Here is a 24,146-nt window from a genome sequence, read left to right on the forward strand (position 1 = left end):
TGCCTGCTGGGAGTTGTAGTTCCCTACCCTATCGCATCGCTTTTCCCCACCACCAGCACCACGCGCCTCCCGGTCTTGTCTCCCGTGCGGTTACGGGACCGCGTTGCCTGCCGGGAGTTGTAGTTCCCCACCCTATCCCATTACTTTCCCCCACCCCTCGCCTCCCGGTCTTATTTCCCGTGCCGTCACGGGACAGAGCAGTCGGTGACAGCTCCAGTGCGCCCACACCGCTCCTATGGCCCAGCCGGACCGTGAGTCAGGGAGCCAGGGCAGGAGGGTCGGGCCGCGCCAGGGCCTGACTTTGGGCTGCAGGCCCCGGGGGCCCGAGGGTCGGTAGGCTCCGTGGGGCGGGAGACAAGGGGGCTGCGTGAAGGGAAGTGAGATTTGGAGGGCCGTTGCTACATGGTCGGTTTTGCTAAGTTGGTGTGTTTCTGGATTGTGAGGTTCTAAGGGTCCGTTTGGCAAGTTCTTTCTGACTGCATTTCTCGCACTTTGGTTGCTGAGGACCCTCGCTGCCAAGGACCAAAGTTGCTACGATCCTGGTTGCTAAGGTTGTGGGGCAACTAACTATGGGACGTTCGGGGGGGACCTTTTGCTGCCTCTTTCTGTCTCATCCTCTCAGTTCCTGTGCCTCCCCTACCACCACCACCCCCCACCACCACCCCCCAGCCTTCATCGCATCTCCTCCCCCACGCTCAGCCCCCAGCAGGTAGTATCCGCACTTAGCCTCTCTTGAAAAACTTCGCTCGCCCTCATTCTCCCGGCTGACACACACCGCTACCGTGCCCTGCCTAACTCCAAAGTCATCCAACGGTCCCGTTCCGCCCGCTTTCTCCTCCTAAACCTAACCCCTCCCTCAGTCTTTCCCCCCTCACGCATTCCTCCGCTCAGAAGTGTGCCTTTTCCCCATGTCCGACAGTTTTACTGTCATCCCTGACTCCAGGATAATTAAGTCGGTGGGTCCTCTTGATGCCTCCACCGCTGGGAGCGCTTCATCCACTTAACCCTCTGCCTCCCCTCTCCCTTCCCTCCTCCTCCTCCCCAGCCTCTGACCCTCTGGAGACCGAGGCAGAAAAGGTGCCCGAGGCTCAGGTGAGATTGGGGAAAAGGGGTGGAGGGGAAAGAGAGAGATGGGCTCGCTCGGTTCCACATTCCACACTGGGGGAGGAGGCAAGGGAAGCCTTTTAGCCAAGCCTTGGCTTACGGCCCTGATCCCTAACTGGGCATTGGTACAGCCTCTTGCGGGGGAAAGGTGGCTTCTGGGGACTGTACAGCCTCAACCCTCGGTCGCCCTCCTGTATTGTCCTCTTTTCTCCCTGTGGCCCACCCCATCCTCAATCCCTTCCGAACCTCCTCATTTGTGCTGGCCTTGGAAGAGACCTGTTTTCCAGTTTGATCCCTGAAGTCACAGGTCCCATGAGCTGGGGGCAGTGACCTTATAGGGCTCACTTTAAAAGTAGCAAAGTTGGCCTGTTGGTGGTGGCGCCGGCCTTTGATCCCAGCACTCAGGAGGCAGAGGCCAGCGGATCGCTGTGAGTTCAAGGCCAGCCTGGTCGTTTGTCTCCAAAGGGGTCATGACCCACTGGTTGAGAAACACTGTGCTAGACAGCACCTGCAGCCACCAAATGCCAGCATGCCCATCCTATGAAGTCAGTCCTCAGAGGGAGGCAGGTGCAGAGAAGCTGGGGAGGGGGGTCAATAGTACCCCACATGTGCACAGCCGAGCTGTGACAGCCTGCTGTGGGTCTCTAGCGGCTTACTTGTCTGGCTCCCAAAGCAAGTCCAGTAATGCCAGACCAAAAAAGTTTCACAGTCAGAAGGGCTTCTCACGGGCTGTCGTCAATTGCAGCATTATCCAGCCAGGGCCCGCTAGCCGTAGCCCCAGTGGACGTCAGGGAAGGGAGTCAGTGAACTGTGGTTCTTCATACAATGTGTTACTATGGAGCCACAATAAAGAATGGGGGGGGTGGGCTGGCGAGATGGCTCCGTGGTTAAGAATGTACCCTGCTGTTCCAGAAGATCTGAGCTCCATCCCAAGAACTGCACAGACCGCTCACAAGGGACTGATAATTCCAGTTGCATGGGATCTGACTCCACGGGCACTTTCACACGCCTGCACAAACACTCACACATGCACATAATTAAGATAAATCTAAAAAGAGAAGGAGACGGGTCTGTGAAACATTGTGTAATATCATACCCTGGCAAGGCCCGTTTCTATAGCACCCGTGCGTGAAAACTCACGCAGAGAAAACACTGGAGTTATTTCTGGTTACCTGTTGCTTGGCTCAGGAGGCTGGAAAGGGAGGATGGTATTTTGGAAGCCAGCTTGGGTGAAATAGTAAGACCCACCTCAAAAAACTAAGCTTGCGTAAGCCCTTTACAATTTTTAAAAGTCCGTTTGTTTCATTGGTTTGGTTTGTGGGTGGGGCGCACGTGCCACAGTGCACGTACGGTAGCCTGAGGACAGTGTCCTCTCCTGTCACCTTGTGGGGTCCAGGGATCAGATTCAAGTCGTCAGGCTGGGTGGCAAGCACCTTTCCCTGGTCAACCAGCTTACATAATTTTTAAAAAATCAGTAAAGAAGCCAGGCGTGGTGGCACACGCCTTTAATCCTAGCATTCGGAAGGCAGAGGCAGGCGGATCACTGTGAGTTCGAGGCCAGCCTGGTCTACAAAGCAAGTCCAGGACAGCCAAAGCTAACACAGAGAAACCCTGTCTAAAAAAAACAACAAACAAACCAAAAGAAACCGAAAACCAGAAAAGAGTCATTGTAGAGTCAGATGTGGTGGTGACACAACCCTGTAACCCCAGCACCTCAGAAATAAAAATAGGTGGGTCAGGAATTCAAGGTCACACTCAGATACATAGCAAGTTGGAGCCAGCCTGGGCTACCTAGGACCCTGTCACAAAACAACAATAACAACAAAAGAATCTTCTTTTTATTCTTCTCATCTTCTCGTCGTTGTTGTTTTGGGGAGGTTTTTTTGTTTGGTTGGTTTTTTGTTTTTTGCGGGGTTTTTTTGGTCTGTTTTTGTTTTTGTTTGGGTTTTTTTTTTTGTTTTGGGGTTTTTTTGGTTTTTGTTTGTTTGTTTGTTTGGCTTTTCGAGACAGGGTTTCTCTGTGTAGACTTGGCTGTCCTGGACTCGCTTTGTAGACCAGGTTGGCCTCAAACTCAGCAATCCGCCTGCCCAAAAGAGTCTTCTTAGAAAAATAATTTGGAAAGGAGGTTTGGAAGCCAAGTAGGGAAGGGCTGATCAGACTCTTTCTGACATCTCCTGCAAGGCCAGCCCTGGCCCGGCACCCACTTGGCATGGGTTTAGTGGCAGAAGGTTCTGGAAGTCCTGTTATCTAGGCTGGCCATTAAGTGGTGAACATAGACAAAGTCCCCACCCTTGTGTGGCTGATGTTATGGCGCTTGGTAGATGTTTGTGACTTGGGGGGAGGGGTGAGAGTAGAAAAGAGAGGGGTGGGCAGCCCTAATCAGGCCATCATATGCTAGGGAGTAGGAGGATTGGAAACTGAGTCAAGGAAGCCAGAGCAGGACTCCAGGAGAGAGAGAACAGGTTGAACCAGGTGGAGTTGGGAGGGGGCGCAGCAGTAGGATGTCAGGACGCTAGAGACAGCAGGCATGGCACGGCACGCCAAGGAAGGAACGTGAGGCCGCTGCGCATGGGGGCGCTGAGGCCACCGTGAAACGGTTGGAGCAAGGTGGGGTCACCTTGAGAGGTAACGTCTGGTGACAGAGAAGTGACATCACTCGTGACTGGGCTGTGACAGGTAGCCCCGGGAGGTGGAGAAGGCCAGCTGAGAGGCCTGGGGAGATTCCCCGCTCAACCTCTGGGCTGTGTGTACTAGTGGAGCTCTAGTGATAGCGGCTGCCTGGCAAACAGGACGCCCTGGCTGCCTTCCCTAGTGCCTTGTCAGGCTGTGAGGGCAAATGGTTAGCGTGTGGGATGTGATGCCCAACGTCACACCCATAATCCCAGCAGTGGAGGCGCAGGGGGCAAGTGGATCAGAAGTTTAAGGTCATGTAGACGTCATAGCAAGTTCGAGGCCAGCCTGGGCTACATAAAACCCCACCTCCAAAAGCAAGCCAGGCATGGTGGTACAGGCCTTTTGCTCAAGGGTACCCTATGCTGCATAGCAAGTTCTAGGCCAGCCAGGGGTATATAGTAAGACCCTGTCAAAAGAAAAAGAGATGGGGCAGGCACGGTGGTGAGCGTCTTTAATCCCAGAAGACGGAGCCAGGCAGCTCTTTAGGAGTTTCAGGTCAGCCTGGTGTATGTAGCTGGTTCTAGGCCAGCCAGAGAGACCCCACCTGAGGAGTGAGATAAGGCCTAAAATGTCAGTCACATGAGGAGGCCCAGGTGCCTCTCTGCAGGTAACCTGTCCCTGATGAGGCCCCTCCCAGTCAGAGCCCTACTCGCTGGGTGTCACCCCCTCCCCCAGCCCCCCTCCCCTTCCCTCCCCTTCCGCCCTAACCCCACTTCTTGGGCTTGGTGATCCCACCTAACCCTTCCAGGATTCAGACTCGGACACTGAGGGAGGAGCCACTGGCGGAGAGGTGAAAAGTAAGTGTTGTCCCTGGAGGAAGGCGGGGAGGCGGCTGGGGTCTGGGACTTTAGTGCGGGGCTCTGGGGGCTACCAGGAGTGATACCCAAAGCGTGTAATAAAGGATTTGGTACCGGAGGCTGCTGCCCGGGGGAGACACTGGGACTTAGTGCTGGGAGAATAGTGGGTCCCATGGGTGGGACAAGTCCCTCGGGTCCTGGTTCGGTGCCCACCTGGCACTGTCTCTCTTGTTGTCGGCCAGTGGAATTCCTGCGGGACTTATTCTCCCAGGCCCTGGGCTTGGGCTCCCAGAAGGAGCGGCTGCTGGACGAGCTGACCATTGACGGAGTGACCCGCTACATGCAGAGCGAGCGCTGTGAGTACCCCGCTGCTTGGCCCCCTCTCCCACACCTGCTCCACCTGACTTCATTTTGGGGGGTATGAGTAGCGAGAAGACCAGCTGAGTATGGCGGCACACACCTGTAACCCCAACTCTGGGCGGATAGGAAAAGGATTAACATTTCAAGGCTAGCCTCAGCTATATTGTGTGTTTGAGGTTAACTTGAGCTATATGGGAGCTTTTTTAAAACAAAAACAAAACAAAACAACAACAACAAAAAAAAAAAGGAGGAAAGCCAGCTCTTGGGCTGGAGAGATGGCTTAGCAGTTAACAGCACTGGCTGCTTTTCCAAATGCCCTGGCTTGGATTCCCAGGACCCGTGTGGTGGTCCACGTTCATCTGTAACTCCAGTCTCGAGAGATCCTACTTACGGCCACAGTGGGCCTCACGCCTGCGTGTGGTGCAGAAACACTCACCGAGGCAAAGCAGCCATACACTTAAAAAGAAACTCAGCTTCTCCGGAAGTTGAGACAGGAGAATCGTTAGTTTGAGGGCAGCCTGGGCTACATAGTAAGACTGTTGGCTCTGAGCGGTAAGCGCGTGGAGCAGGCGCTTGCGCAATGTTCTCAGCCCCACAAGTCTGGGCATGGGGGTGAAGGAAAGGCTGCTCCACACAGGAGTCCAGCCAAGGGTGGGGCAGGGGGCGCCTACACTGGCCCAGACTGACTCCTGTGACTGCCCCGAACCCTCCTCCTGCTGAGTTCCCTGTCTGTGATTGCTCAGACCTGAGTCACTGCTAATTAATATTATTTTTTAAATCTACGTATTTATTGGGGAGTGGAACAGGTGCTGAGGATGGAGCGGAGCCAGCCCCCCATTCCACACTCCCCCCCCCCAGCGTGCTAGGCAAACACGCTACCATCGAGTCACGGCCCCGGCCCTCTTTTTCCTGTTTTATTTTGACTAGCCTATGAATGCACGCTATAGTCCCAGAAGGTCGGTCCGCCCACCTCAGCCTGCGCATAGCAGGGAGGGAGCATAGGCCAGCACCACCAGGCCCGACTTAGGTCACGTCCCTAGAGAATAAATTACTGTCTTCCGATGGGCCAGGCCTGTGCCCTAGACTGGAAGTGATAATACCTCGGGGTGACTCAGGGCGAGGCCAGGGAAATATAAATATATATATATATACACACACACACCCAACATGCTGGACACACCTGCAGGCCGAAGCTAGAGCACCTAAAGTCAAAGTCAAAGTCAGCTGGGGCTACGTGAAAGACAAGGAAACAGAGCCAGGTGGTGGTGGCGCACGCCTTTAATCCCAGCACTCGGGAGGCAGAGGCAGGCGATCGCTGTGAGTTCGAAGCCAGCCTGGTCTACAAAGGGAGTCCAGGACAGCCAAGGCTACACAGAGAAACTGAAAAACCAAAAAAAAAAAAAAAAAAAAAAAAAGTTTAAAAAAAGAGGGAAATAGAGGCTGAGGAGATAGCTCAGTCCATAAAGTGCTAGCACACTAGCGGGGGGTGGAGGGTAGGGGGGGCTCTGGGATTGATCCCCACCCCCCACAGAAGCAGCTCAGGGCTTGTGATTCCAGGGCTGGGGAGGCAGCGGCTCCAAGGCAAGCCCCAGGCCCCAGAGAGAGAGATCCTGTCTTAAAAAAACAGCACAGGAATCTGCAAGATGGCTCAGCAAGTACAGGCGCTTACTGCCGAGCCTGACGCCTCCGCTGCATCCCGGGACCCACGTGATAGACAGAGAGAAATGGCTTGCACAAGTTATCCTCTGTGAGAGGAAAAACCAGGCAGTTGGCCCTAGAGAAGTCACCCACACGTGCACACACACACACTCACACATGAAGAAATGTCATACACACCAAACACACGGAGAAATGCCATGCACACATACACACATGCACATGGAGAAATGTCACACACATGCACACACACAGAAAAACATCACACACACAGAGAAATCACATGGGCATACACACACACATGCGTGCATGCACACACACACACACAAGGAGATGGCACACACACTCAAAGAAATGTTGCACGCACACATATCAAGAAATGTCACACAGACACACAGGAGGCATGCACGGAGGTAAACGAGTACAGCAGGACCCGAGCTGTTGAGAGCCCTGGAGTGTGGCTGCGGTGTTATTGCAGGAGCTTGTCTCAGCTGTGCCGTGTAGCCGCCAGCTAGCTGGGTCACCGTGGAATGTACATTCCTTGCCAACCGACCAAGGTTGAGTCGCCTCGTCTGGGAAGCCAGGCCCTGGCAGCCCTCAGTGGGAACAGTGGGGCTCTGAGGGTGCTGAACAGCCCTTTGTGGGCGCTGTCTGCTCGCCTGCTGGGCCTCCCGCTCCTGCCACAGGCTGGGCAGCCGCCCCAGAGAGAACCCAGGCGGTGGCCAGGAGGCGTTTGTTCGCTTCCCTCCTGCACTCAGGTCTTAGAGGCTCTGGATGCTGGTGAGGGGCCTCGGATAAGTGGTGGTCACCCAGGCCAGGTGCCCCGGTTATTACAGAGGAGCTGCGAGGTCTTTTAGAAGTAAGCCGAGCAGAAAGGCTGGGAGTTGGAGGAGCATCTGGCTAGCGTTGCCGGCAGATTGGATACCTGGGCCCTTGAAGGAAGCGTGGTCTTGCTCTGTAGCCATGGGTGGTCATCCTGTTTCCGTCTCCTGACAGGTACTGGCCACACCCAGGGAGGGTCTGGACCCTTGAATCTAGAATGTGTGGTTCCTCAGTATCAGGGCTCACAATCTCCAACCACATTTGGCCCAAGAACACTCTAAAGAAGCTGAGTACGTAGACTGTAGCAGGCTTTTCTTGTTTGCTTGCTTGGTTGGTTTCTGTAGAGGAGATAAACCTGGTTTTGTTTTGATCCCAAGTGTGGGATGGGGAAGAGATGTTTATCACTTAAATGTGAGAGGGCAGGATGCTTTTCCACTTAGAAGTCGAACCACTTCAGGGGAGACTTCGTTGTTGCTAGCTGAAAAACATCCTTGAACAGAATATATATATGAGCTGAAAACAAGGGCCTTGGAGCTTTTGCTGGGACTTGGTGTTTAGCTGTTCATCTCTCCACTTTGAGACGCTCCTACAGAGAACTGCTCCAGGGTCCAGCTGAGGCTCCTGGTTCCGGCAGCAACTTTGGTGGGATTGCTGGTCTGCTGAAATCCAGCTGACTAAGCCAGGAGAATCGTTCCTAGGAACTGACACCCAGAAGTTTTTATTCCTGTTTTCCTTAATCTCCTTTTCCCCTTATTTAGGCTAGTTGGGTTGTAAGGGAGGTAGGCTTGTTTAATAAGTTCATAATAAAATATAATTGTTAAGAAAATTGAGCCTACAGGTTTCGTTCAGTTTGGTCTGTTGGCTTTTTCCAGGGTTTGCCTGTGTTACAGCCCTACCTGACCTGGAACTCGCTTTGTAGTTCAGGCTGGCCTCGAACTCACAGAGGTGGGCTGGCCTCTGTCTCCCAAGGGCTGCGAGTAAAGACATGTGCCACCACGCCCACTTTAAAAATTGTGTGTGTTGTACGTATTAGTGTAGGTGCATGTGTGCCACTGCGTGCTTGCCAGAGCATAGCTTTCAGAAGTCATTTTTTTCCTCTCCCCCATGTTGTTTCTAGGAGTCAAACTCAGGTGGTCAGGGTTGGCAGCAAGTGCCTTTCCCCACTCAGCCGTCTCATCAGCCTGAGGCAGGATTTGGCCAGTGTTCACACTTGTTGTCCCTTAAACAGAACACCCAGGGGGTGCCCGATTCATGGGACAGCACACTTGTGTCTGCCCATCAGCTGACAGACAGATGCCGGGACGCTGTGTGGCTGGGCTGCCCGCCAGCCAGCAGCTGAGGCAGGCACAGGGCCCGGCTGTGAGCCTGTGGATCCAGCCGTACCCTTCCCTGATAGTAAACCCTGGGAGCAAAGCCCTCGTAAGAACGCAAACCAGGGGTCTGAGGAAGTTTAATACAGTTGAGGGGGTGGAGCTGCAGCGCGGCTGGTGGAGTGTTTGCCCAGCACGCACGGACCCCAGGAGTGACGTCCCTACACCACACACAAAAACTAGGCATGGCCGGCTCCCAACGCTCACGAGGTAGAGGCAGGTAGATCACTGTGAGACCATATCTCAAAGAAAGAAAAGGAGAGCTGGGCATGGAGATGCATTGCCTGTAGTAGCAAGTTTAAAGTTTGTCTGGGATACATGAGACCCAGTCCAAAAGAAAAAAAAACCCACTGTTTGTAGCCACTGCCACGGCTCCAGGTGGCTTTGTGTGAACCAAGCAGTGCAGTGAACAGGTGTGCATAACATGCCAGAAACTGAAGCCAGTCAGCTTCTGTGGCCTGTGCCTAAGCTTCCTTTACATTTTGTAATTTATTTATGCATTTGTTAGTTCTTCTTCTTCCTCCTCCTCTTCCTCTTCTTCCTCCTCCTGCTTCCTCCTCCTTGCTCATCTCAGTAAAGTAGTCCTGGGCTGTCCAGAAATGCATGTAGACCAGGCTGGCCTCGAACTCACAGCGATCCGCCTGCCTCTGCCTCCCGAGTGCTGGGATTAAAGGCGTGCGCCACCACGCCCCGGCTCCTTTTTTTATTATTATTATTATTTTTAAACAAGCTATGATAGCACAGCACACACTTTTAATCTCAGCACTTGGGAGGCAGTCAGATAAATCTTTGTAAATTCAAGGCCAGTCTAGTCTACATAGCTAGTGGGTAAGCCAGTCACAGCTACATAATGAGACTTTGTACAAGTTATTTGAAATTCTGATTAATTACTAAAACAATTAAAAGGCTTTGGGGAGGGGTGAGACAGTTTCTCTGTGTAGCTCTGGCTGTCCAGGAACTTGTTCCGTATACCTGGCTGACCAGGCTGGCCTCCCAACACAGAGACCGAACTGCCTCTGCCTCCCGAGTGCTGGGGTTAAAGCTGTGTGCCACCACTGCCCTGCCCAAAAGTAATGTTTTAACGTCATACAATATTGTATCCAGAAGGTAGCTTGTTACCGTAATTTGGTTTGGGTTGATTCTCCAGGGCTCTAGGCATGGAACTGGAGGCCTCACAGGCCTCCCCGGCCTTCCCCCTGCCCCCCAAGACCGCACTCACTGTTGTCCCCGGTTCCTCGCTGTAATGTGCCACACCCTCCTCCCGCTGGCATGTGACCCTGTCACACCATAGGACTCTTCCTTCCAGGCCGCAGGGTCGTCTGTTTGGTGGGAGCCGGAATCTCCACGTGTAAGTGTCCCCTCCTCCAAGCCGTCGGCGGTCGGAGGGAGGGAGGGTGTCTGGGAAGGGTCTGCGCATGCGCGCACCCTGGGCTAGCACCTCTGACTGCGCATGCCCTCCCAGCTGCGGGCATCCCTGATTTCCGCACCCCGTCCACTGGCATCTATGCCCTTTTGGAGAAGTTCCACCTTCCTTACCCGGAGGCCATCTTTGATATCAGCTACTTCAAGGTACACTGCTGAGATGGAAGGTGGGGGTGGGGTCCCCAACTCCAGTCCTTCTCTTACCAGGGGTATGGGGTCCTCTGTTTCTCTCTCCCACAGAAACATCCAGAACCCTTCTTTGCCCTTGCCAAAGAGGTCTATCCTGGGCAGATCAAGGTGAGGTCGTCTTCTACAGGGGAGACTGGGAAGAGCGGGCACGGGGAGGAGGGTCCATATAGGCCTCTCAGACAAGTGTTGCATGAAGGTTAGGAGCCCAGCCTCTGGGCCAGCAAGATGGTTCTGTGGGCAGAGGTGCTTGCTACCAAGCCTGATGGCCCAAGTTCCGTCCCTGGAGCCCTCGTGATCAAAGGAGAGAACCGACTCCCACACATTACTCTCTGATCTCCATGTTTGCACTGTGGCACGTGGGTACCCGCAGGCATGTAGGCAGCAGGCAGGCAGGCAAGACAGGCAGACAGACAGACAGGTAGGCAGGCAGACAGACAGGCAGGCAAGCAGACAGGCAGACAGGCAGGTAGGCAGACAGGCAGGCAGGCAGGTAGGCAGTCAGATGGCAGACACTGTCTAAAAAAGAAAGAAAGAAAGAAAAGAAAAAAGAAAGCAAACACATAAGTTCTGGCCAGGTGTGATAGTGTATGCCCATAACTATAGCATTTGGGAGGCAGAGACAGGAAACTTTCAAAACTTTGAAATCCAAGGCCTGCTGTCTTGAGATGCTGTAAAAAATAAATAAATAAATAATGTAAAGGTGGAGGAGGTGGGTAGATGGCTCTGTGTTTAAGAGCACACACTTGCAGAAGACCAAAGTTCAATCCTCAGCACCCATATCAGAAGGCTCACAGCCCCCTGTATCTCCAGCTCCAGGGAATCTGACACCTTTACGTAGACACACATGCAGGCAAAACACCAACCAATGCACATAAAATAAACATAAATAAATCATTAAAAAAAAATAAAAAAGAATCCCAGCCAGGCAGTGGTAGCACACACCTTTAATCCCATCACTCGGGAGGCAGAGGCAGGTGGATTTCTGTGAGTTCGAGGCCAGCCTGGTCTACAATATGAGTCCAGGTCAGCCAACGCTACCCAGAGAAACCCTGTCTTGAAACCCCCCCCCAAAAAAAATTGAAAGCGAGACAGACATGGTGGCTCACACCTTAAGTCCCATCACTCGGGAGGCAGATCACTGTGAGTTGGAGGCCAGCCTGGTCTACAAAGTGAATCCACAGAGAGAAACCCTGTCTTGAAAAACCAAAAAAACAAAGGAGAAAGGTTGCAGGCCTGGTTGGTGTGCCCTCCCCTCGGGGCCCCTCCCCTCCTTGCTGTGTGGCTCTGAGCCTAAGCTGTAAGACAGCGCTGCCAAGGGTGTCAGAAAGGGTGCTGTGAACCTAACTCTGCAGTTTACCAATTGGTGTCGCCGACAGTCCAGCACCACGCCCTCGAGTGGATCTCCTCATCCGTGTACAGGAGAACGCCACACTCGCCCTCGCTGGAGCTGTGATGGGGCCACAGGGCAGAATGGGCACGTGGCTAGCGCCACCCCTCCCCTGTGGAAGTGTCCCGTGCGTGCGGTTTCCGTTAGCGGTGTTATTTCTTCCTCAGCCGACCGTCTGCCACTACTTCATGCGCCTGCTGAAGGAGAAGGGGCTGCTGCTGCGCTGCTACACACAGGTAGGCGGGACTGTGGGCGGCCATGGCTGTGGGCGGCCATGACTGTGGGCGGCCATGGCTGGTGGGCGGCCATGACTGTGGGCGGCCATGGCGGAGGGCGGCCATGACTGTGGGCGACCCAGGCAGGCACAGGGCCAGCAACCAGTGACCTCACAGTGAGTGACCTTCAGGGAACCACTTCCTCTTGGCCACAGTTTCCCCTTCATAAAATAGGGCCTAGAAACTGGGTAGGTTGCCGGGCGTGGTGGCGCACGCCTTTAATGCCAGCACTCGGGAGGCAGAGGCAGGTGGATCGCTGTGAGTTCGAGGCCAGCCTGGTCTACAAAGTGAGTCCAGGACAGCCAAGACTACACAGAGAGACCCTGCCTTAAAAAAAAGAAAGAAAGAAAGAAAGAAAGAAAAGAAAAAAGAAATTCAAGGCCAGCCTTCAGGATGTGAGGCCATATCTGTAAATTAATTGATGAATCAATTAAAATATAAACTAATAAATATATAAGAATTTTTAAGTAATAAAAAGAGCCAGAACAGCTTTAGGCCATTTCATGTCTGTTGTGAGGTGACAGTGTATTCCATCAGGCCACCCCACTCCTACTGCAAAAGGACTCTGCATCTGAGGGCACCGTCCATACATAGCACATCTACGCCAAGTCAGGAGACCGGGACAGTTTTCTAACAGGTGACACAGTATGAGCCTGGCCTTGGACACTGTGGCCACACTGGAGTGTTTCAAAGGCTGTTCAGGCTGCTGGCTTCTAGATTTTAGTAACCAGAAAGGGGGGGGGGGAATGTTTGTGCCTTTACCTGTTTTGTCGATGTGTTCAAGTTCAGTCTGCTCTGCAGCAGTGTGCATGCGTGCTGTAAACTGCATCTCGGAACACAAGCTGGCCGAGCAAGGTGGCACACAGCTGTAACCTGAGCACCGGGGAGGCCAGCAAAGGAGGGTCATGAGCTCAGTGCCAACCTGGGATACATAGTGAAGTCAAGGCCACATTGGCTCCGTCGTCAAACACTGCCCGGCCCCTCCCCCCACCCCCAAATTAAAAAAGAAAAGCAGTTAAAGCGTGGCTGCAAATAGGCTTCTTCAGGCAGCCCGGGTAAAGCGCTGCAATGCCAGAAATGGCCACCAGGGGGAGGGTAAGTTATTTTGGGGCCGGCTTGGTCTTTCCAAGCGCTGCCCGAGCTCAGGGCCCTCAAACCCAGAGTCAGTCTCCTCCACAGAGCAGGGCTCAGGCCTGGCGCCCGCACCCCCCCTGAAGCCCCGCACTTCCTGCGCGCGGTTGCGTGTCCTCCGCCCCGCTAGCACCCGTGTTTGCTGGTTCTGTGACACCAGATGTCCACCCAGGACTGGGCCGCACCAGAGTGAGGCAGAGCAGACATCCCTACCCTCCTGGTGCTGATATTCTCCCACATGTGACAAGGACAAGAGGGAAGAGTCACAGACCTAGTGTGTCAGATGGTGCCACGTGTGGGAACCGTTTACACAGGAGGCTGGTGCGCAAGGTGGCACGGGACCTGAGCGCTGCCAAGGAAGGAGCCTTCGCGCAGAGGCTCAGGATGTGGCTGTGCGGACAGGGGCGGGGGAGCCCAGGGAGCGGGCAGAACGCTGCGGTCACGGTCCGCCAAAGCGAAGGAAGGCGGACCTTGGACGAGGGCCAGGCGTCTCCCGCGCTGTCCCAGCACTGCGGGAAGGGGAGGAGAAGCCGAGTCCCGTGAGCCCCTGGGAGATGGCTGCACAGAAGGCGAGGGCAGCCGCACGTGGAGCCTGGGCCGAGCAGGAAGGCGACGGCTGTAGAAACAGCTCACGTGTGTCACTCAACAGATGGGGTGAGAAACGGAGGCCCCGACATAGCCACTGTAGTGAGAATTCCGGGATCCCGCGCTCTCCTAAAAGACAGACATGTGATAAGAATGTGGTTTTGTTTTAACCCCAGGTGGGGGTCGTGGGCTGCTTCGCAGCCGCTGACCGTGATATGATTTGCCTCGTGCTCTCGCTGCGCCCCGTTCCAACGCCTGGCTTTGTTCGGGGATCTTTTTCTTTCTCTTCCTCCATGCCCTTTTTTCTCTCCTGTCTAGTGTTAGGGGGTTGAAAGGGTAGAAGAAAAAAGAGCCCACAAAGGCCACCTGTGAGTGAGGGCTGCCCTGACTGTCGAGGGGGACGGTGTGTGTTTGATAGTGGGCTCGGACATGTGCAGGCTGGTCACGTCAAAGGCGTCAAGAGGACATCGTGCAGCAGTCACTGCTCTCCCTCCAGGGATGGAACTCAGCTTGTCATCGGGCTTGGTTTCCTCGCTGGCCCCACACACATGCTTTTAAAGGGGGTTTGTTTGCACTTTATGCACATGGGTGTTTTGCCTGCATGCACGCCCTTGTACCGTGCGCCTGCAGTGCCCACGGTGGCCAGGAGAGGGCGCTGTAGACGCGTGCTCTGCCTTGTGGGTGCCCTAACCCAAGCCTGGGGCTTCCGGGAAAACAACCAGCACTCCCCTGCGGAGCCTCCCCTCCAGCCCACGCACAGACGTTTACGAATGACTTATTCTGTGACTTTTTTTTTTTTCCTTTTCGTCCTCTTCCCCTCCTCAGTCACTGAGGCACTGACCCACTTTCTGGAACACGCCCGCTCGGCTTCTGAACTGTGCTGACACAGCACCTTTGAAGCTGCGCGATGCTATTTTCAGCCCCGGACACAGGAACCCATTGTCACAGTCAGACGGTTGTCGGTGACCACCGAAGCCACAGAAGGATGATGGGTCTAGACCTTCCAATCGTTATCTGTGAAATTCACAGTACCGAAGGCTTTCTGCACGCCTCTTTCCTCCACCCCTTTTCCTCTTGTCTGGGGACCCCTGTCCATACCAGGGGTATGAGGATTAATCATTTTCTTTTTGCGGCAGGGGTGAGGGGGTGGGTAGTGCTGTGATAGGCCCCGGGGTTTCCTGAGTGCTAGGGACCGTGTTCTACCACTGAGTCACGCCCCCAGCCCCTCCCTGGTGGACTCTAGGCAAAAGCTCTGCTGCTGAGCCATGAGCCCGGGCAGGCCTTGAACTTGGGATCCTTCCGTCCGTCCCACCTTCCTGTAGCTGAGGTGACCGGCTCGTTACCGTCGTCCAGCCCTACTCTGCAGATTCTGGGTAGACGGCAGCGGTCCTGCCACATCATCACACCAGAGGGACATAGTGCCGCCCACCCAGGCCCTGGGTCCCTGCGATGTGCAATGGGGCAGATGTCGGAGGCGTTTTCACCGCAGTTTATAGTCAACTCACAGTGTGTTCGTCAGGACATAGTCCCCTATAAGGGAGGGTGCCATGTAGGGATCCCATCCAACATGACCCGAGATTTCAGCCATCTCCTGTGATCCTAACCCGTGTTTTCCTGGATGCAGAGGCCTGCCTGGGGCGGCTCTGAGCATGTGTATTGCTTACTCTCCAGCGAGGGACTGGGCAGACTGAGCCAGCTACCGAGCAGGTGCAGGAGCCCTGAGTGAGGGGTGTGGTGGTGCACCCCTGGAATCGCAGCACTCTGGCGAGAGATTTTCACGTCTGAGGCAGTCTCAAAAAAAAAAAAACAAAAAACAAAAAAACAAAAAACAAAAAACCAGCCCCCAAAGAGACAAATAAGCCATTGCTATTTTGTGTGTTTATTTTTCAATTTTATTACATCTACTTAGTGTGTGTGCAGAGTTCAGAGGGCAGCTTGAGGGAGATGTTTCCTTGTACCCTGTGGTTTCCGGGTTGTGAGTTTGGTGACAAGCACCATTACCTGCTGAGCCACCTTTGTCTGCCCTTTATTGTGGTTTTTCAAGTCAGGTCTCGCTCTTGTCATGCAGGCTTGCCTGGAGCTCACTGTGTAGCTCAGGCTAGCCTCAGATTCGCAGCAGCGTAGATTTATAGGCCTGGTATACCGTGCCTAGCTTTGTCTATTGTGTGTTCGGTTCAGTTTTTGAGGCAAGGTCTTGCCGTGTAGCCGTGGCTGGCCTGACACTAGCTATCTGTGTAGTTCCAGCTGACTTTAAACTTAAAGCAATTTGGGGGCTGGAGAGATGGCTCAGAGGTTAAGAGCACTGTCTGCTCTTCCAGAGGTCCTGAGTTCAATTCCTAGCAACCACATGGTGGCTCACAACCATCTATAATGTGATCTAATGCCCTCTTCTGGTGTGCAGGTGGACATGCAGGCAGAGCACTGTATACATAATAATAAACAAATCTTTAAAAAAAAAAAAAACTTAAAGCAATTATCCTGCCTCAGCCTCCCAAGTGCAGGGCTTACCCGCAGCCACTGTCGCTCCTGGCCAGGTCCGTTCTGTTTATGTTGATGCTTGGGCAGAACTGCCGCGTGCAAGCTGCGCAGCTGAGGTCCCACACGAAAAGGCCACATCTGCGGGGACACTGGCGAGGTACATTTACCTCAACAAACTTGTGGCGGATGGAGGGAAAGTGTGCGACTCCCTAACTAAAGGGCTTCTCTGAAAAATAGAAGAAGGAAAAAAGACCCAGGTTTGCAGAAGAATGTCACATGGGGCTGATGGCAGTCGTGGGGCTGGCCTTATAGATACTCAAGCTTGGGCATCCCTCAGGCAGGCCTGCGGCTAGCTGTTCAGTGGCCCGCAAGCTTCCTCCCACTTCCCAGAGCCCTCAAGGGCTGCTCGGCCTCCTTCCTTTTTCTTTTCTTTCTTTCTTTTATTTTCTTGTTGTTGTTGTTGCTTTGGTTTGTTGGTTTGTTTTTCGAGACAGGGTCTCTCTATGTTAGCCTTGCCTGTCCTGGACTCGCTTTGTAGACCAGGCTGGCCTCGAACTCACAGCGATCCGCCTGCCTCTGCCTCCCGAGTGCTGGGAAGAAAGGCGTGCGCCACCACGCCCCAGCTGCGCTGCTCGACTGACTTCCTGACCTTCCCTCCATCTCCCCTCTTCCAGAACGTGGACATGCTGGAGCGAGTGGCAGGGCTGGAGCCCCAGGACGTGGTGGAGGCCCACGGCACCTTCTACACGTCACACTGCATCAGCTCCTCCTGCGGACAGGAGTACGACCTGAGCTGGATGAAAGGTCAGCCTCACCTCCTGCGCTCACCCGTGCCGGAGCCGGGTCTCTGAGTGGCTGTGCCCCCGTGTGGTCCTCTTTGGCTCTTGCTAGTCTGAATTGCAGTGTTTCCCTTGAGGCTGGGTTTCCCTATGTAGCCCAGGCTGGCCTTGAGCCTGCCCTTCTGCTGAGACCTCAGGCTTGCCCTGTCCTACTCAGCTGCCTTGCTTATTATGGTAGCTGTAGAAGCCCAGGGATTTGAGGTGGCGGCCAGTCTCGCTCCCCTGCAACCCTCGGCCAGCCTGTCCTACATGTGAACCAGAGCACAGCCAGCCACACGTGGACTCGGCGCACGCCCGCAGCCACATGTGGGCTCAGCGTACACTCGCAGCCACACGTGAACTTAGCGCACACTCGCAGCCACACATGGACTCGGTACACACTCACAGCCTCAGTGGCCGCACAGCCACTGTGAAGCCATGAGTGCATAGCTCTGTGTCCTCTGAAGCCTTCACTGTCTTACATGAGAAACACAGGGTGAGCACAGCAACATTCTGAGGGTAGTGGTGGAGCCCTCTGCCTGGACAAGGGAGACCTGTGTCTGCATCCAGCATGGCACCAATTGCTCCATATGTCTACTGAGTACTAGAAACGGCCTCGACCACGGAATCAATTCTCTGCTTCCACCATGTGGGGCCCGGGAATTGAACTCAAGTTGTTAGCCTGGAGATGGGACCTTCACTCTCTGAACCACCTTTCTGGCCCACAATAGTTTACTTTTTTTTTTTTAAACACAGGGTCTCTATTTTTAATAATTTTTTGTTGATTTCAACTGTAGGAGTCACCTCGGGAGCCATGGTACATGCCTACTAGTCTATCGCTTGGGAGACAGAGGCAGGAGGATCAGAAGTTCAGGGCTAACCTTGGCTACGTAGCAACTTCCAGGCCAGGCTGGGTTACATGACAAAAAACAAACAAACAAAAAAAAGATTAAAAAACTTAACAGTCAATGGTCTAAGCCCCATGTAGCTTAGGCCTCCATATTGGACAGTGCAAGAGGAGCTTGTGTAGAGGGAAGCCGAGCTCATGGGAGGCACTGCTGTCACTGTCCCCATTCATGTAAAGACAGAGCATCCGAGAGAAACAGCCCCCGCGCTACGAGTGCCAGCACCAGCCAGCTCATGGCGGCCATTGTGCCGTGTCACTCTGGGAAGCCATTTCTATATTCTTGGCACTGACTTCACAAAGCCTCTGGTGTCCCCTCGAGATCAGGACAGACAGCTGGTGCCTTTGTGGCAGGGCGCCAGCCAGCTGCCCCCAGACTGAGGGATCCTGAGCAGCCCAAGCGTGCCCAGCTGGGTGTGACGGACAATGGACATCACGCCCTCTATGTCCTTGTGAAACCGAGTCTACCACCCACAGAATAGTGTGTTGTTTGTGCAGAAATACCGTCAGTGATGGCTAGTGAGGCTGCGCTCTGTGAACGGACCTCCCTCTCTCCCCCTTGGGGGCCTTACACCTCCCTCTCTCCCCCTGGGGGGCCTTACACCTCCCTCTCTCCCCCTGGGGGCCTCACACCTCCCTCTCTCCCCCTTGGGGCCCTCACACCTCCCTCTCTCCCCCTGGGGGCCTCACACCTCCCTCTCTCCCCCTGGGGGGCCTTACACCTCCCTCTCTCCCCCTTGGGGCCCTCACACCTCCCTCTCTCCCCCTGGGGGCCTCACACCTCCCTCTCTCCCCCTTGGGGCCCTCACACCTCCCTCTCTCCCCCTGGGGGGCCTTACACCTCCCTCTCTCCCCCTTGGGGCCCTCACACCTCCCTCTCCCCCTGGGGGGCCTTACACCTCCCTCTCTCCCCCTTGGGGCCCTCACACCTCCCTCTCCCCCTGGGGGCCCTCACACCTCCCTCTCTCCCCCTGGGGCCCTCACACCTCCCTCTCTCCCCCTTGGGGCCCTCACACCTCCCTCTCTCCCCCTGGGGGGCCTTACACCTCCCTCTCTCCCCCTTGGGGCCCTCACACCTCCCTCTCTCCCCCTGGGGGCCTCACACCTCCCTCTCTCCCCCTTGGGGCCCTCACACCTCCCTCTCTCCCCCTGGGGGGCCTTACACCTCCCTCTCTCCCCCTTGGGGCCCTCACACCTCCCTCTCTCCCCCTGGGGGGCCTTACACCTCCCTCTCTCCCCCTTGGGGCCCTCACACCTCCCTCTCTCCCCCTGGGGGCCTCACACCTCCCTCTCTCCCCCTTGGGGCCCTCACACCTCCCTCTCTCCCCCTGGGGGGCCTTACACCTCCCTCTCTCCCCCTTGGGGCCCTCACACCTCCCTCTCTCCCCCTGGGGGGCCTCACACCTCCCTCTCTCCTCCTTGGGGGGCCTCACACCTCCCTCTCTCCCCCTGGGGGCCTCACACCTCCCTCTCTCCCCCTTGGGGCCCTCACACCTCCCTCTCCCCCTGGGGGCCCTCACACCTCCCTCTCTCCCCCTGGGGGCCTCACACCTCCCTCTCTCCCCCTTGGGGCCCTCACACCTCCCTCTCTCCCCCTTGGGGCCCTCACACCTCCCTCTCTCCCCCTGGGGGGCCTTACACCTCCCTCTCTCCCCCTTGGGGCCCTCACACCTCCCTCTCTCCCCCTGGGGGCCTCACACCTCCCTCTCTCCCCCTTGGGGCCCTCACACCTCCCTCTCTCCCCCTGGGGGGCCTCACACCTCCCTCTCTCCCCCTTGGGGCCCTCACACCTCCCTCTCTCCCCCTGGGGGGCCTCACACCTCCCTCTCTCCTCCTTGGGGGGCCTCACACCTCCCTCTCTCCCCCTGGGGGCCTCACACCTCCCTCTCTCCTCCTTGGGGGGCCTCACACCTCCCTCTCTCCCCCTGGGAGCCTCACACCTCCCTCTCTCCTCCTTGGGGGGCCTCACACCTCCCTCTCTCCCCCTGGGGGGCCTTACACCTCCCTCTCTCCCCCTTGGGGCCCTCACACCTCCCTCTCTCCCCCTGGGGGGCCTCAAACCTCCCTCTCTCCTCCTTGGGGGGCCTCACACCTCCCTCTCTCCCCCTGGGGGCCTCACACCTCCCTCTCTCCCCCTTGGGGCCCTCACACCTCCCTCTCCCCCTGGGGGCCCTCACACCTCCCTCTCTCCCCCTGGGGGCCTCACACCTCCCTCTCTCCCCCTTGGGGCCCTCATACCTCCCTCTCTCCCCCTTGGGGCCCTCACACCTCCCTCTCTCCCCCTGGGGGGCCTTACACCTCCCTCTCTCCCCCTTGGGGCCCTCACACCTCCCTCTCTCCCCCTGGGGGCCTCACACCTCCCTCTCTCCCCCTTGGGGCCCTCACACCTCCCTCTCTCCCCCTGGGGGGCCTCACACCTCCCTCTCTCCCCCTTGGGGCCCTCACACCTCCCTCTCTCCCCCTGGGGGGCCTCACACCTCCCTCTCTCCTCCTTGGGGGGCCTCACACCTCCCTCTCTCCCCCTGGGGGCCTCACACCTCCCTCTCTCCTCCTTGGGGGGCCTCACACCTCCCTCTCTCCCCCTGGGGGCCTCACACCTCCCTCTCTCCTCCTTGGGGGGCCTCACACCTCCCTCTCTCCCCCTGGGGGCCTCACACCTCCCTCTCTCCCCCTGGGGGCCTCACACCTCCCTCTCTCCTCCTTGGGGGGCCTCATACCTCTCTCTCTCCCCCTGGGGGGCCTCACACCTCCCTCTCTCCCCCTGGGGGCCTCACACCTCCCTCTCTCCTCCTTGGGGGGCCTCACACCTCCCTCTCTCCTCCTTGGGGGGCCTCACACCTCCCTCTCTCCCCCTTGAGGGCCTCACACCTCCCTCTCTCCTCCTTGAGGGGCCTCACACCTCCCTCTCTCCCCCTGGGGGCCTCACACCTCCCTCTCTCCCCCTGGGGCCCTCACACCTCTCTCCCCCTGGGGCCCTCACACCTCTCTCTCTCCCCCTGGGGCCCTCACACCTCTCTCTCTCCCCCTGGGGGCCCTCACACCTCTCTCTCCCCCGCTTGAGGGGCCTCACACCTCCCTCTCTCCCCCTGGGGGCCCTCACACCTCTCTCTCCCCCGCTTGAGGGGCCTCACACCTCCCTCTCTCCCCGTAGGGGCCCTCACACCTCCCTCTCTCCCCCTTGGGGGGCTTCACACCTCCCTCTCTCCCTCTGGGGGCCTCACACCTCCCTCTCTCCCCCTTGGGGGACCTCACACCTCCCTCTCTCCCCCTTGGGGGCCTCACACCTCCCTCTCTCCCCCTTGGGGGGCCTCACATCTTCCTCTCTCCCCCTCTTTTCTATGCAGAGAAAGTCTTCTCAGAAGGAGTTCCCAAGTGTGAGAAATGTCAGAGTTTGGTCAAGCCTGGTGAGCTGCAGGGCCTGGGGTGGGACTGGAGCCGGGTCCCTCCCCTCCCCCACCCTATCCCCCCCTGTCCCCCACACAGCCTAGATCTGGCTACCTCTGCTACCTGGCCCATCCCCTGCTGTCCTGCAGAGGGAGGCTGTCATCCCGCCTCCTCACCGCTGTCCTTGTGTCCCCCTGTCTGTTTCTCTCAGACATTGTGTTTTTCGGTGAGACTCTCCCATCGCGTTTCTTCTCCTGCATGCAGTCAGTAAGTGCCCACCCACGTGGGCTGTGGGGCCGGAAGGGGAGCTGGGGACAAAGCCAATGCAGCCAGTGGGGATTGGGGGGGGGGGCAAGTCCTTACTGCTTCTGCCCACAGGATTTCGCAAAGGTGGACCTCCTCATCATCATGGGCACCTCTCTGCAGGTGCAGCCCTTCGCCGCCCTCATCAGCAAGTAGGTCGAGGGGGTTAGGACTGAGGGTCAGCTGGGCACAGGGCACCAGGGCACATCCTGAATCCCAGCTCCCCATTTGCAGGGCACCACTGTCCACCCCACGGCTGCTCATCAACAAGGAGAAGACGGGCCAGGTGAGTCTGCGTCCACTTCCCTCCCCCTCGCCCTCTGCTCCCTTCCTCATGTCACCACCTCCTGTGGTCCTGCGGACAGGACAAGACTCAGCATTGTCTTCTCTGGGGCTTCAGTTCAGGACAGAGGATGTGGGAGTTGTGCGCAGGACCAGCCTGACACTATAGGCCTCTGTGTCAGTCTGGATATGTAAACCAGGCGTAGTGGCACACATCGTTAATTCCAGCACTCGGGAGGCAGACGGGTGGATCTCTGAGTTTGAGGCCAGCCTGGTCTACAAAGAGAGTCCAGGGCAGCCAGGGCTACACAGAGAAATGAAACCCTGTCTCAAAAAACCAAAAAAGAAAAGAAAAGAAAAAGCCGGGCATGGTGGTGCACGCTTTTCATCCCAGCAACTCGGGAGGCAGAGGCAGGTGGATCTCTGTGAGTTCGAGGCCAGCCTGGTCTATTGAGCAAATTCCAGGACAGTCAGGGCTACACAGAGAGATCCTGCACAAGCCAGGTCTGGTGGCTTGGGGCTGTGCACACCCTAACTGTCCTCTCCCCGCAGACGGACCCCTTCCTGGGCAGGATGATGGGCTTGGGAAGTGACATGGATTTTGACTCTAAGAAGGCTTACAGGTGAGGCCTGGGCCTGGCTGGGGAAAGCTTGAGAGGGCAGGCTGAGGCGGGGAAGAAGACAGGGCTGGCCGGGCCTCAGCCGGCGCTCACTGCTGCTCACACTGCAGGGACGTGGCCTGGATAGGCGACTGTGACCAAGGCTGCCTGGCCCTCGCTGACCTCCTGGGATGGAAGGTGAGGAACTGGGCCACCCCAGGCCACCCTGAGCTCAGTCACATGGTATGGATAGATGGTGACCCCTGACTTCCGTGAACTTTGCCCCCTGCAGAAGGAGCTGGAAGACCTTGTCCGGAAGGAGCATGCCCGCATAGACGCGCAAGCAGGCCCACAGGCCCCCAACCCCAGCACCACCACCTCCCCCGGAAAGTCCCCACCTCCTGCCAAGACCAGAGCGGGAGAGGAACACCAGTGACCAGCACCTCCTGAGCCGGCAGCAGAGTCCCAGCCAGCACTGGTCCCCCTAACACGTGGCTTGTGTGGGGCTCAGTATTTCCGTCATTCTCTTAACCACTTTCTTGAAACCAGGGGTCCCAACTCAATCCCAGAAAGTTCTAATACACCTGAGGGCTGAGGCCTATGCAGCCCATCTCTAACAGCCCTCAGCCTCTAACCACCCAGGGCAAAAAAAGCAACCTACCCTAACTTCTAAGTACTCCTGGAGGTCAGGTTACCTGCCCCCCCACCCCAATTCCTAACGGTGCCAGAATAACGCATTTCTCTGTTCTCAGGGGCTGTGGCTAGATCAAGCTAACCTACCCCACACAGGAGCTGCCCTCCCCCCAACACAGCTTCATCCAGGGGGTGGGGCCTGTGGGATCTCTGAGCCTGAAGGCTCCCCAGTTCTCTGCCTCCAACAGACAAAACGGGTGCTGCTCTCCCTTTCCTGGGGACCCACCTGTCATCCAGTGGGGGGTGAAACAGGAGAACTTGCTTACTGGAGACAAATTAAAACCAAACAAAGCAACTGACCGTGAGCGTGTGGCCTCTGCTTCTTTTAGTGGGTACCTGAGGTGGGGGTGGGGGGGCCCATAGAGACCCTGGGCCATCTATGGTTCCAGGTTCTTAGGAGTAGAGAGTGAGGCCAAAAGGACCCGTCCCCCGGAGAGGGTGGCTCTTAGCCTGCCAGAAGTCCACTCCTCCAAAAATGGAGCCCTAAAGGCTGATCCCCTGAAAGAGAGGAAGGTGATTCGGGTCCCCAGCCCCGCCTCTTCCCCTGCCTGCTGGCTTCCTCTCCAGAGAACACTTTCGCTTCCTGCTGCTCAGGCTCCCCTCGGAACAGGTAGGGCCCCCAGGGACCCAGCATCTGGCTTCTGCACCCACAGCTGCCCAGCACCACCCACGTCGATCTCCCAAGGGTCCTGAAGGGGAGAAGCACCCGTCTTCCCCTCCCCTCCCTTCTTCTCAGCTTATCCCTGAGGTGTTGTGTCTGCACACACGCTCCCCCCCCCCCCCCAGGCTCCCTGACACCTGAGGCTGGCAGTCGACAGCTAACTGATTTATACAGCTCTTAATGATCTGGCAGGCACACAATACCCCAGCGGGAGTGGGCCCTTCAGAATAGGGTTAGCCGGCTTATCAGCCCT

The 24,146-nt window shown here is 56.5% G+C and overlaps 1 protein-coding gene across 4 annotated transcripts; it reads left to right on the forward strand.

The window, feature by feature from the left end:
- Positions 1 to 105: 105 nt before the first annotated feature.
- SIRT2 (sirtuin 2) lies at positions 106 to 23,532 on the forward strand. 4 transcript variants are annotated; one of them, XM_084770556.1, is made up of 17 exons: positions 128 to 251; positions 444 to 551; positions 1,046 to 1,092; positions 4,526 to 4,574; positions 4,817 to 4,930; positions 10,089 to 10,130; positions 10,245 to 10,351; positions 10,445 to 10,501; positions 11,948 to 12,016; positions 16,924 to 17,053; positions 21,316 to 21,375; positions 21,567 to 21,622; positions 21,734 to 21,810; positions 21,893 to 21,944; positions 22,493 to 22,563; positions 22,671 to 22,737; positions 22,832 to 23,532. In XM_084770556.1, coding segments are annotated over exons 4-17 (1,047 nt in total). In that variant the 5' UTR covers positions 128 to 251; positions 444 to 551; positions 1,046 to 1,092; positions 4,526 to 4,573; the 3' UTR covers positions 22,976 to 23,532. The 4 variants fall into 4 exon arrangements, with proteins under 4 accessions (XP_084626681.1, XP_084626682.1, XP_084626683.1 ...); XM_084770555.1 differs by lacking the exon at positions 444 to 551 and having other exon boundaries at positions 106 to 251; XM_084770557.1 differs by lacking the exon at positions 1,046 to 1,092.
- Positions 23,533 to 24,146: the final 614 nt, after the last annotated feature.

The sequence above is a fragment of the Acomys minous genome (assembly GCF_964271855.1).
Source record: "Acomys minous genome assembly, chromosome: 20".
Classification (NCBI taxonomy): Eukaryota; Metazoa; Chordata; class Mammalia; order Rodentia; family Muridae; genus Acomys; species Acomys minous.